Source organism: Aptenodytes patagonicus, chromosome 1 (assembly GCF_965638725.1).
Source record: "Aptenodytes patagonicus chromosome 1, bAptPat1.pri.cur, whole genome shotgun sequence".
In the NCBI taxonomy this organism is placed as follows: domain Eukaryota; kingdom Metazoa; phylum Chordata; class Aves; order Sphenisciformes; family Spheniscidae; genus Aptenodytes; species Aptenodytes patagonicus.
In genome coordinates, this window is record NC_134949.1 from 166707083 (window position 1) to 166720410 (window position 13328).

Sequence of the window (13328 nt, forward strand, 5' to 3'; positions counted from 1 at the left end):
AGCACAGCGATGATCTTTTAAGTGGCTGCTACAAGATATTAAGTAGGAACAAATTCATGCTATGACCTTAAGAGGCCGTGCTGCAGATAAGCAAAATAGGTCCTTCCCTATCCATCCTCTTAGCCAAACCGAACTTCCCCTCGCTGCTGAGGGGAGCAGGGAGAACAGAAGAGGCTCAGGGGCTGCTGTTTCCCCTCTTGAGGAAGGGATGTGAGGAAAGGACAGAGCTGAGGCTTCCTCTTCCCCAGCTTCTGTTGCCCAAGTGCTGGACGAGAGCGCAACTTCTTTTTAAAAGACACAAAGCGATACAATCACGATTCACAGCAAAAAGGGCTTAGGAACTTAAACATTGTTTTACAGTGCAGCCCTGAATATTAATAAATTTTATTGGACGAACGAGATCTATTTAGTTCCAGAAGAACAACAATAACATTTCACATTTTCAAGTGTTCCATGTCAGAGGACCCCACAGACGTTTCCCAGCCATACGTACACTCCAAGGGATTGCTTTTAGACCTCTGATACAAAAAATGCTGGGCAGGGGGGAGGGAAGATGGGGTTTTGTTTTGATTTCTAATTATAACAGTGGCATTCCCCATGAAAAGAAAAGGCTGAACCCTAGCCCCTTCAAAATTTGCCTGAGGTAACTTTCAAAGGTCAGAAGGCAGAAGGGACTGTGCCTTGGCTGGCCTGATGGCACACTAAAGAGAGCTACAGAATTAGGCGCCATATATCCCCATTATTCAAAACCATCCTACTGACCTCAGTGAAGATGAAGTCACTAATAGCACTGGATTGGAGTCATCAAAATGCTCTGAAACTCTTGTCAAGGCCTCAGAAGGAGGCAGAACACTACAGTAGCAGCTCCAACTGGTCTCTTGCTAGGCTGACTTGGCAGCTGAGACCTCCTGGATGCTCTGAAGAATAGCAGCACTGAAGACAGGATCCTGCTGAAAAAAAAGCTTTTCTAGAAAACTCTCTTGTAAGGGTGATAACCTTACAAGACCCATGGGAACTAACAACGAAATCTCAGCCCACTCTGCCCTTGGAAAATGAAAGCACTGGCATGGAAATCTTCCTTTCTCCAACAGGAGGAGGAAACTTTTCCACCTGATAATAGGTTCACCTGGCATGGAAGCACGGTGAGTAACACAGCTCTACAGAGAAAGCTACAGCAGGGAGTGCTGGCTTGGCTGAGAGCCCTCGAGATATCTTCAGACAGCTCAGCTCCTACACAGAGACCTCTCAATGGCATAACATGCAATTCAGCTTATTGGCTTATATGACTTGGTCAAGCACGTTGATGCAGCCATCTTTTTTATCATTGTCTTTTTTACAATTAAAATGAAAGAAAATTCAAGCCTTCTCCTGTGAAGAGCTAAAAATAGATACAGGCTGTTTTCATACCATTTCACAAAACGTCTCTATAGTGTGATGCATTTGCAACATATCAACACTGCAATCTGTATTATTTCTGATTTTATAGTTTTATAATTTCTATTTGAACTGTTCACTTAATAATATCACCAAGCCAGCCATTCTGAGACATTTGTTTAAAATGTAGAGCAACACTGGAGAAACTTTACATGTACATCAGTAGGGAAGAGTTCCTATCTTCATCTGTGAATAGTAGCTCAGGGAAAGTAATTTCCCTTTAGCAGTATTCAATTCTCCCCCCAACCAAAAACTAAATTTCTGTCGTAGAAATTCCCAATGTCTTATAGAGTCAGACACCTGGGGAGGCAGCTGACAGTCCACACTGTGCGACATTATGGGTCCTGCACTTTGGCCACAACAACCCCATGCAGCGCTACAGGCTTGGGGAAGAGGGGCTGGAAAGCTGCCTGTCAGAAAAGGACCTGGGGGTGCTGGTTGACAGCCGGCTGAACATGAGCCGGCAGTGTGCCCAGGCGGCCAAGAAGGCCAATGGCATCCTGGCCTGTACCAGAAATAGTGTGGCCATCAGGAGCAGGGAAGTGATCGTGCCCCTGTACTCGGCACTGGTAAGGCCGCACCTTGAATACTGTGTTCAGTTTTGGGCCCCTCACTACAAGAAGGACGTTGAGGTGCTGGAGCGTGTCCAGAGAAGGACAATGAGGCTGGTGAGGGGTCTGGAGAACAAGTCTTATGAGGAGCGGCTGAGGGAACTGGGGTTGTTTAGTCTGGAGAAAAGGAGGCTGAGGGGAGACCTCATCGCTCTCTACAACTACCTGAAAGGAGGTTGTAGCGAGGTGGGTGTCGGTCTCTTCTCCCAAGTAACAGGTGATAGGACGAGAGGAAATGGCCTCAAGTTGCGCCAGGGGAGGTTTAGATTGGATGTAAGGAAAAATGTCTTTACTGAAAGAGTGGTTAAACATTGGAACAGGCTGCCCAGGGAAGTGGTGGAGTCCCCATCCCTGGAGGTATTTAAAAGACGAGTAGATGAGGCACTTAGGGACATGGTTTGTGGGCATGGTGGTGTTGGGTCGATGGTTGGACTCTATGATCTTAGAGGTCTTTTCCAACCTCAATGATTCTATGATTCTATGATTATGCATTTGAACCTCTAAAAATAGTGTGTGGAGCCCCAACCAGGATTTGAGGTCAGCATGACTAGTAGACTATGTTCAGCAAGACTAAAGCTAACTTTGTAAAAGAAGGCTGAAATTTTTAGCAACACTGGGATATCTTCCTATCAGCTTCCCTGTTCTGAATTTTTGAAGACCTCCCACAGCTCTGTCTAGTCCCAAAGTGGTTGCAAAAGTCCCACATGTCCTACTCACACCAGAATCAGCTCTTACCCTACTTGCAGGCTTAGTATTCAGCATACTATAACTTTGCTTTTTAGCCATTTCTTCCCACTGGTTCTCCTCAGAAAATTTGCTGAGAAATTTTCTCCTTGTGAACTTCTTGCGGCAAGGTTTTTTTTTTTGTGATTTAGTCAAAATATCAACTAGGAAAAAAGATTGAAAAGAAGGAGAAGTCAACAGATGATACCTGAAATCACGGTCAGTGTTGTAGCGCTTGAAGGTAAGAAATGCAGGCACCAAAACAGTATGCAGATTAGGGTATGGGTATGGGATCCCCTCTTCTGGTGCTCTCTGTGAACCGTTACAAAACATAATTGTGGAGGGAGGCTGCAGGGGAGGAAATCTTCCAAAATTTCTTTGAGAGAAAATATTGTACAGAAAATAGTTAAAGATTTTTAATTTACAACTGCTGCTTCAAAAGCAGCTACTGCAACCAGATGCAGTTTTGCAAATGTTATCAGCTTTGGTTATAGGAAGCTCATCTTCCTCGTTTCCCTCTAAATGAGCAACCAAATGGAGCTGCCGACATTCCAGATTCTTGATCTCTCCAAATCTAACTTAATCCTAATACAAACCACACAGCATCTTGTTAAAATGGACTTGTTAAGATGTGGTTCAAACTTGCTGCTTGGACTTGATGGAAGTGAAGGCCTTCTGTAGACAGGTGTAAGTTTGGCACAAGGCACTGTGAACCTTCCACCAGGTCCTGATTTTCCCAAGACCCAACATTTCGGCAGCAGTTTCAAGAAAATCCGTAAGTAGCATTCTTACTGATATAAAACATGGCAATAAATAGCCAAATTCATCAGTACTATTTGTTTTAAGAATAATAATTAAAGGACAGACTCAGTGTTGCTGTGTTTCCCAGTGGTTTTTTTTCCTCAGTTTCAGGCGACTCACTTGCAACAGGCCACTGAATACTGTACTTCAGTGCATGTTCTTGACATACCTTTCACACAAAGTTTCTGAGGTGTTTGGAAACATTAATAAATTAAGCTGTAAGAGCAGTAATAATTTCAGCTTCACATTCACAGCCCCTAAGTCTCAAAGTCTTCCTGAGCATCTGTGGCAGATCTAAAAATGAAATTCAATCTTCCAACCACTTTTAATTACGCTTTGCTACTAGATCATGCAATCACACAGTCTAATTCAGGTTGGAAGGGATCTCAGGAGACCACCTCATCTAGCCGCCTCCTCAAAGCAGGGCTAACTACTGCTCTACACCAGGTTGCTCATGGCTTCATCCAGCCAAGGCTTGAATACCCCCACGGAGGGAGGATGCACCACTGCTCTGGACAACCTCTTCCAGTGTCTAACCACCTGCACGGGGAAGACTTTTTTCCATTGTCTCCAGTCAGCATTTCCCCTCATGCAGCTTGTGAACATTGCTCTTGCCCTGTTCCTGAGCTCCTCTGAGAAGAGCCTGGTTCTGCCACCCATCCAGCTCCCCTCAGGCAGCAAAGCCTCCATCAAGGCCCCCTCAACCATCTCTTCTCCAGGATGAGCAAACCCAGCTCCTCAGCCTCTCCTCCTGTGCCACGACCACCTTGGTGGCCATTCATGGTCTCCCTCCCGTTGGTCAGCCTCTCTCTTGTCCTGGGGCACACAGCTGGGCACAGCCCCCTCAGAGAGACCCTCAAAAGCCAAGTGGATGGGAGGGACCCCCTTCCTTGGACCTGCTGGCTGCACCCGTGCCAGCACAGCCTTGGAGGCGGTCGGCCACCTTTGCTGCCAGGGCGCACTGCTGACACCATTCAGCTTGTTGTAAAACAGCACCCAGGGCCTTTTTTGGCAGAGCTGCCCCCAGGGAGTCAGACACCCAGCCTGTTACTCCAGCAGGCTGGTTATCCCAGCCCAGTGTCAGGAGTTTGCTTTTACTTTTGTTGGACTTCATTACCTTTCTGTCAGGTTGTTCCTCCAACTGTAAAGCCCCATCAGAAGAGCAGCTGTGCCCGCCAGCATATCAACTGCACTGCCGTTTGGTTTCATCATGAACCTGGTGAGAGTGCACTCCATCCCATCAACCAGGTTGCTAGTGAAGAAGTTAAACAGTATTGGCCCCAGCAGAGGTAAGTGCAAAATAGCACATAGCATGGACCACCCGATTCCTGCCAAACTGCCTCCTGCCCTATAGTCTATCCATCCAGTCCATTTTTTCTCAGGCTGATGACCAGGATACTACAAGAGACCACGTCAAAAGCCTTGCTAAAGTCAAGGTAGACAACATCTATTCAGCTCTCATACTCAAGGACAGTAATTTGTTCAGAGAAGGCGATCAGGTATGTCAGGTGTGATTTGCTCCTGATCAGTCCATTCTGGCTAGGTCCTTAGGTCCTTGAAATACCTTCCATGAGAACCAGCACCATCACTTTCCTGGAGACTAGCGTGAGGTTGATGGGCCCGCAGTTCCTCACTCTTACCCTTTCTGATGACGACTGTGACATTCGCCTTTCTCCAGGCATCAGGAATGTGTCCCAGCCACCATGATCTTTCAGTGATGACAGACAGCAGCTTCAGGATGACACTAGTCCACTAGTCAGCTCGCTCAGCGGCCTCCAGCATGTCCTGTCTGGTCCCATGGACCACCTTATTTTAAATAGACCCTAAGTCCATCCTCCCCTACTTTGGCTACTACCTCACTCCCCCAAATTTTGCTTCTAGGAGACGACCTAGGAGGCCTGAGAGCAGACTCTGACAGTAAAGTCTGGGGCTTAATGGAGCAGTGGGTCCACACTTACCCTAGTCTTCCTTCTCATTTTTGCTGCTGATGTACTCGTAGTAGCCGTTCTTGTCCTGCTCATCCCTCACCAGTTTTGATTTCAGCCAAGCTTTGACCTTCCTCATTCTGTCCCTACATGCCTGGACAACATTTCTGTGTTGCTCCTTGGTCGCCTGTCCCCACTTCTACCTCCTGTCTGCTTCCTTTTTGCATTTAAGCTCAGTCAGGGGCTCATCTGTCATGTCAAGTTCCTATTACAGATTTTCCCCCTAATTTCTTTGAAATCTTATACCCGGTGGCATAGCTCCCCTTCACTTCAACAAAAGGAGAATTTTACCACCCTTTAGAAATTACTACTATCAACTTTGTCACCTTGATCATAAAATTTTGTTTTGCTGTCATCCTCTATTACAAATAGATGCTTCTGCTATAAATGATTTGTTTGATATAATTAAGCTGCACCTAAAAATGCCACAGTTTAATACACAATTGCGCCTTGTGTCATCTTAAAGCAGAAGCTGCCCAAATAGGACCTAAACAATACTAATTCATGGTGACGGCAGATATAATCTTAGTCTTCCACACAGAATTTTAGCAACTGGAAAACGTTTTCCAAGTGTCTTCAGCAGTACACATGAACATTCAGCAATGCTATTTTCACTTTTCAGAACTAAAACAGTGTAACTAAATAGTGAACTAAAACTCTGTAAACTTTTTTCTTTCCAACATACCTGTAAAGACCTGAAGGTTAAAGAGAGCGCTATCAAAGGGAGTCCTTCTGGAAAGCATTAACTCCCAAGAAACAGAAAAGAATAAAATTTCATCCACATTTTTGAGATGACATGGGAAAATTTCCAAGCCTATTTTCATAACTTCCTGGACAATGCATTCATACTCAAAACTTAAACAGTGCTTGCTGTAGTTTGAAGCATTGTAAAATGGACAGGAGAACTGACAAATATGAAAATGATGTGATGGCAAACTTCTGTTTCTGTTCAGAAATACCTTTCACTAGGAAACATTTACACCAGTTTCTCATATACATTGCTTAAGATGTGAAACATTTTAAAATGGTTATTTTCAGATATTTGAAAAATTTGCTTGCAAGCAAAACAACGTATGTTAGATCATTCTCTCTTCTTTCACAATTCGATGTCAACAGAAACTTGGCACTGGTACTTAACACATCTACATCTCTTTCCCATGCTGCTCTCCATGACTGCTTTCTTGCAGCTCCTTCAATCTAAACCGCCCTCCAAACCCTGGTGCGCTCAGGTTCTAACTTCTCCTTCCTTCAGAAACATCCCTAACAGCACTTCTTCCAAAATGCTCAGTAAGTAAATCTTTCTAAACACCCCAAGGCTCGAACCCAAACCCACACTGTTTCGCTCACAATCTGAAGATGCTTTTGTTTCAACAACAAACCCCACACCTCGTGATTCTGAACTAACTCTTCCTTTCCTGCTTCTCTTCTCACAGTCCATTTCCTCCTCTTCTATAAGAAATATGCAGCAATAACAACAGTATCTCCCACTCTTCTGTGATGAGAGCTTACGCCCAGCTCTGTATTCCTTCAAAACTCCCTCCCCACTTACACGGGATCTCTTTCAGTTCTGGGTAAGCAGATTTTCCCAACGCCTTCACAAAGCCTATCACTGTTACATCACTTTGTATATCTTAAGATTTATCTTCGTCTCTCTGGTTGTCACTTCCCCAAGGCAAATGCAATGTTTTTCCACACATTCTCTTTAGTGCTGATTGTATCACACAGATACTTTTTAATTACCTTTCTGTTCAGAGCCACGCCATCTTCACAGTCCAGCACCGCACAATCTACATTTAGTGACGGGATTTTTCGTATCTTCTTTTCATCATCCGCAGGTACATACAGCACAGCTCGCCTGGGAACGTACTTGTGAGATGATGCAAAGCGATAACTAAGCTTAGGAACACCAGCTGGCAGAGGAGAATCCACCCTGTAAAGGATATTGTTGAAATTAGACTCTTGGCTACAATTCTGTAAAGAATACTTGACTGTATTTTAAAAGGGAAACATTCCTACCTAGATAGTGGCTGGTTTTGGGTTATTTATATATAGTTTTTTTCCTTAGGAAGAGCCAAGGGACTTATCAGTATTACAGTTAATTACAGTATAAAACTCCAAAACTACTATGTTCAACAGAAGTTGCCAACTTAAACACTCAGAACTGAAGAACTGCCGGGGCTGAGGTTATCCGTGCAGCCTTAATTACGCTGCCCGTTCTGTGCGCTATGGAAAGTATTAAATACAGAAGGATGGTGGTTGGTTTTTCCCTGTCATAGGACTCCTCCATAGGATGGAGGCTGTGCTGGGAATGGATTGGGACTGCTTTAGGGAGAAGGCCGCTATCTGCCACGTTTGCTCCAGGAGCTGGATGGCATGCTGTGAACGAAGCAGGGGTGTTGGTTAAAACAAACATGGGTTTGCGACATTGATTTTGCAACCTTAGCGTTATATCAACAAACGTATTTGCATGCAAATTTTAAATAAGCAAAATGGACGGAGGGGGAAATGAGGAAAACAGGAATGAAAACCCCATGTAATGTGGAACCTCACTAATCCAAACACGTCCTCTCAGAAGCCTTCAGACCCACAGCACAGACTTCCATCGACAGAGCTCATAAACCCATCAGCAGGCTGTTGGCTGCGGTGCCTTTTAAAATTTATAAATGCTTTGTGCACCACACTTCAGTGCAGGTGTGAGCCTGTGGTGCCACATGGCTTGAGTGGGTGGCATCCGTATGGCCCGTAGGTGTCAGGTTTGTGGCGGTCTCCACCCCATGCTGGTACTCCCGGTGAGGGACCAACTAACCCACCCCAGGCGCAAGCCGGGTTGGTGCAATTGGAGGCAGTGGAGCTGCCGGGGGAGGCTGCCCTCGAGTGCAGTAGGGAGCTTGCTTTGCTCCATAATTACAAGCACAGAGAAATAAATTGCAGAGGGTGCCACTGTGTTTCATGGCCTTCCAAAAAAAAAAACCCCTTGTCTGCTCCTGTTCCTCCCCATTTCACGCTCTACCCCCCAGGCCTATTCTGCTACATCAAAAATGAGGACAAAATAATACAATTTGCCTTCATACTCAGAGCACAAGTCACTTATGCCACAAAATAATCCTACCATATAACACCATTATGCATTATCATGTATATTATTCAGCACTTTGAATAATGCAAAGCTTTTCTAGCACCATGCTGAACATGTCATTATCGCATCATGTCAGGGACCCATGCATTTTCCTATGCCCCTCTTAATAATGCTTCCCAAGTTGCTACACTTGGATGACACATGGCTACATGTGCACGTGGGTTTTCTTCAAAGTGAACATGACTAACCCCCTCAAACACTTGGAAATGAGTTCAGTCAATCTAAATCAGAGTCAATGTGATGCGTCGCTGACAGACCACTGTGATACTTGCCTTTCTAAGCTAACCCTATTGAAGAACCCTCTCTTCCCTTAGAGTGAGCACCCTAAAAGCCGAATACAGGTCTTGGGTTAAAAATATGAAGAAAGCTTTTATCACATTTTATCTCAGTAAACTAAGTTCAACAGGACAACTATTCCACCATCTCCTCTGCTGGGTCTCTGCATGTCCTGGGTGGACCCACCTTACAAGCCCACAAAAACCCGCCACCAATCTCTTCTTTATAATATGCCTGGTAATACTTAATCCAGCCTAAGTAACAGGGCAGCTTTGCTGTTAAACATAAACAATGCATTATTTTAATACAAGTGCCAGTACTACCGTTGTTAATAAATCTTCTTCTTCTCTAACTGCAACAGCTTCAAGACTTAGGTGGTGGAGGTCCTGACAATACCTGGAGACATGCAACTGAGATCCACTGAGTCTCTCTTAAGTACCCTCTTTGCCCCTCTCCCACAAACCACTTCATGTCTCCTGCCTCGTGTTGAAGTGGGGATGGTAACACAACTTGTGGCAACTCAAGTGGCTGCTAGTTAAATCCACTTAATCCCATTTTCTTGCAGTAGTACACTTTGGGAGAGCAAGGAGGAGGTGGAAGAGTGGTTTATCTCAAATGGAAAGAGAAGGGTCTTTTTTCAGTGTGACACAGAGGTCAGTAAAGAAGTCTGCAGTCCTTCACTAAACATATATGAGGGGACAAAAGTGATTAGTTTCTGTTCTCTTTCTCTGATGGCTTCGACCCTGTAGTTCTCAAAGACACAAAGGACTCAAAGAGCTCAGCCCATTAATAGTTAACTCCAGCCTAGAGCCAAGCAGCCCCTGAAGCACCCTTAATGACTGCCTCTCACCAACCCCCCAACCCACCTGAAACTCGATAGACATGGCTAACACTATAATCTCAGAGCACACCGAGATGAGACGTATCTCCTGTTAGGCGTTTCCCAGGATTTCTTCTGAGCCGTCGTCAAACCAAGGGCTGTTTGACCAGCCAGTTTCCCTCTCACTGCTGCAAGCCCCACGAAGGCAGCTCTGCTCCGCATACCACACACAACGGCATGTAGTATTGTGTAGGTAAAACCGTCGTTACCCGCAGACCAGATTCAGTCAGGTGTCACCACTGAGGTCTATGAATTTTGTTCAGATGGAGGAGCAGTACGGCTTCCCCAGCAGGCCAGCTGACTCTAAAGAAGCAGTAGATTTAATCCATTAAAATACCATCACCTAATAGGCTTAATGTTAGAAATACTATCACCTGGTGACTATAGGTATCTCCTCTTCAGCTAACCAACTTTGTAGCCCGATGGGCCCAAACCACAGGTTTCTCAGGACACAGACTATTATAAAAACTTACTGTCGATTTGTCAAATTATTAGTCTTATGGAACATTTTAGCAAGTTGAAGAAGTAATAATTTTTTCAAGAGCTATGGCCAGGAAAAAAAGATGTACAGGAGGAACTGGTGTCAGTGGACCAACGCAGCATCCTTCTCCTTTCAAAACAAAGAGCTCTGGAAATGTACATGTAAAATAAGAGTTTTCAACACGTATGCTTAGGTGTGACTGCAATAAATGTTTTCATATGCTATTATTTTGGCATATATTCTGAAAAAATCAGCTTCTGTTCTCACTGTGCATTTTCCTTACATAGACATATTTTATGTCCTACAACAAAATGAAATGTAAAGGAAGAAGAGGATTTATTAAGAAATCCATTTGCCTATAGACCTTTTTAAAATGGTGGCAAGGCCTAGGGTGCTATGCATATGAGCAGTTAGCTACTCTGGTAGGAAACACTATCCTGATTATCTCGACTTCTGTTATTTTGATAGAACAAAAAAATCCCCAGCAGTTACTTTTTTAGGACAAAAAAACCCACACAGCACTGCAATCTCAATTATATTGTTAACCCCATGCCATAAAGAGGAAGAAAATCTTACATATGTTTCCTGACTGCAAGTATTTTAATGATTCAAACTAAGCTTGACTACGCTTTAAACTAAACACATGGACATAAGCCAAGTGAATTTGCTAAGACAATGTTTCTTCCTTTAAGCACTGTAAGTTAAAACAAGGACTAGGCTATTGGGTAATGCTCATTAAATTGTTTTACAGCAGCGTATTTTCATTCATAGCATCTAGCAGCACGCTGAATGCTCCTGGGCCTTGGAAATGGAACTAAATTTCTTCAGCAAACATAACACTCTACTAAAGTCTTCATCAAATATGTAAAAGCAGCTGGCAAGTTAAAGTTACTCGTGATCCTCTGAGAACCGTTTCACTCAACAGCAAATAGTTCATCCTCAGGAAGGAGAAAACAAAACCTTTCTGATTACTAAGAGACATTGCACTTTGCAATGGCAGCCATACAGTGTGACTGCAAACCAGTGAAACTACCTCAAATGATACACATTTCCCTGCTGTAAACTGGATTTTCACATTCCAGCATTGCTCGTACTCACACATATACGTAACTGCACACACCTGTGCAGTCCCATCCGACCCAACAACATATAGCTCACAAGTAAAGCACTCCCACAAGTGATTTTCAGGATCAGCACTTTAACCTGCGCCTCTGTTCCCTGTTTATTTGCTAGATCAAATCGTCCCTGGAAGAGACGCTGCACTGTGAGCTGCCTAACGCATGGAAAAATATCCATTGCTCCACAGGCCGAATCTCTCCTTCTACAATTGTTGGCACCCTGTTGGCAAAGCGTTTCCAACGGACATGTTTAGGCATTTGAATAAAACCATTAAAAAAGCTGGTTAATTTCCACAATGTGTATTTCTGACCTGTGTGCACGTAACTGCGTCCCAATCACAATCCTGGATATCTGTGGTGCTGTGGCAGAAGGACAGAAGTGACCCAAGACCTAAGACCCCACTGAACACGACCCAGCTAATGCAGCAAAATCTCCTACTAATTATTTCTCCGATATGTGCAAAAAAACCCCCAGAGTAAATATAACGGTTTTCCTATGTCGAATTTACTAGGGAGTAGCTCACAACTGCACACAAATAATCCGCCAAAGACAAAGGAAACTTCTACGAAATTACAAAGCCCCGCAATTTGCATAGTAATTCTTTCTAATTAAGAAAAGAAGATATAAGTTGTTTGTTATAAACATCAGCAGGCCCTGTGCAAATACGAAGGGCTCGCAGCCGAGCTGAGTATTTGTCGAATCAAAGCGACTCGCCGGAGAGTTTTATTGGTACAGCTGCGGCACATGCATTTTATCACACATGCTAATAATCCTGGTTATGGCACTAACATTTTAATCATTTGTTCTGTGGGCTTGTTTCTCAAACAATTAGCACTAATGAATGGCCAAAATACCTCGGATCATATATGTCTAATTGCAGTCAAGAGCGGTTATTGTCCGCATGTACATTTCAATTCACCTCTGGGGATAATGTTTGTTAATTGTATTTCTTTATATAGCAAGTGAAAAAAGGCTGTTCACTCAAAAAGGGACTAAGTGTTCTCTTCTTTCCCTTTGTTCCCACAAGAAGCTAAAGTCACTTCAAGAGGCACTTAATCCCATCATCCATGGTTACAATTGCCTTACAGCATCAATCAAAAAGAATCTGAAGTAAAATGATGCAGCTATATTGTGTAATTAAAAGCAATTCAGGTAGTTATTGCTTGGGGCATTTTCCAGGTCCAAATACTTAAAATGGCACTGCGGGGATGCTAAATACTGTAGTGTTTTAAATTTGGTCAACTACAATATCTCACAGAGAAAGGGGAGGAATATGCAAAAAAAAATCTCCTAGTGTGTATTGTAAAGCGAAAGAAAAGAGGAGGAACAGCTAACGTTTGAAGTGACAAAATCTACAAGTCTCCATATAAAAGGCAAATAAAAATATCAAGAAGACAGAAAAGGGGAGGAAAAAGAAAAGGGGGCAGTTTTCAAGGAAAAGAAATTCCCCGCAATTGTTAAAAAGTTAACATGTGAAAAATGCTAACGTTTCCTCACATGGAAAACAAAAGCTCATGTCACAAGCTTTACCATCAGAATACAGGTCCCCGAAATCTTAGCGCTTTCCTAGTGGAAATAATTCCAAGGTAAACTAAGCAGTTCTTCTTTGGGGAAAAAAAACAGAAAAAGACTTAGGTTAAAAGAGAAGAGCTATGATATTTACTTTTGAATAAAGCCAGAACTTTGGGAAGGTACTTTACCTAACAACTGCCACTAACCCTGATCCAATTACGCTAAAATTAAAACTGGGGGGTTATCAACATATCAAACACTCAGCTTTACATTTTGATTTCTTCCTTTGTTCCAGACCCACTACAGTCATTTCCCTGACCCTCCAAAAACTAATTAAGAAACCCCCCAAACCTGACCCCTCGCCAGGGCA

The 13328-nt window shown here is 43.6% G+C and overlaps 1 protein-coding gene across 4 annotated transcripts in view; it reads right to left on the reverse strand.

Moving 5' to 3' along the window:
- Positions 1–13328, reverse strand: part of CLYBL (citramalyl-CoA lyase) — a 182797-nt gene that overhangs the window by 83687 nt on the left and 85782 nt on the right. For all 4 annotated transcript variants that reach the window (XM_076361632.1, XM_076361640.1, XM_076361622.1 and 1 more), the window contains exon 2: positions 7295–7484. In XM_076361632.1, the coding sequence (XP_076217747.1) occupies positions 7295–7484 (190 nt within the window). The remainder of the gene's footprint in view (positions 1–7294; positions 7485–13328) is intronic.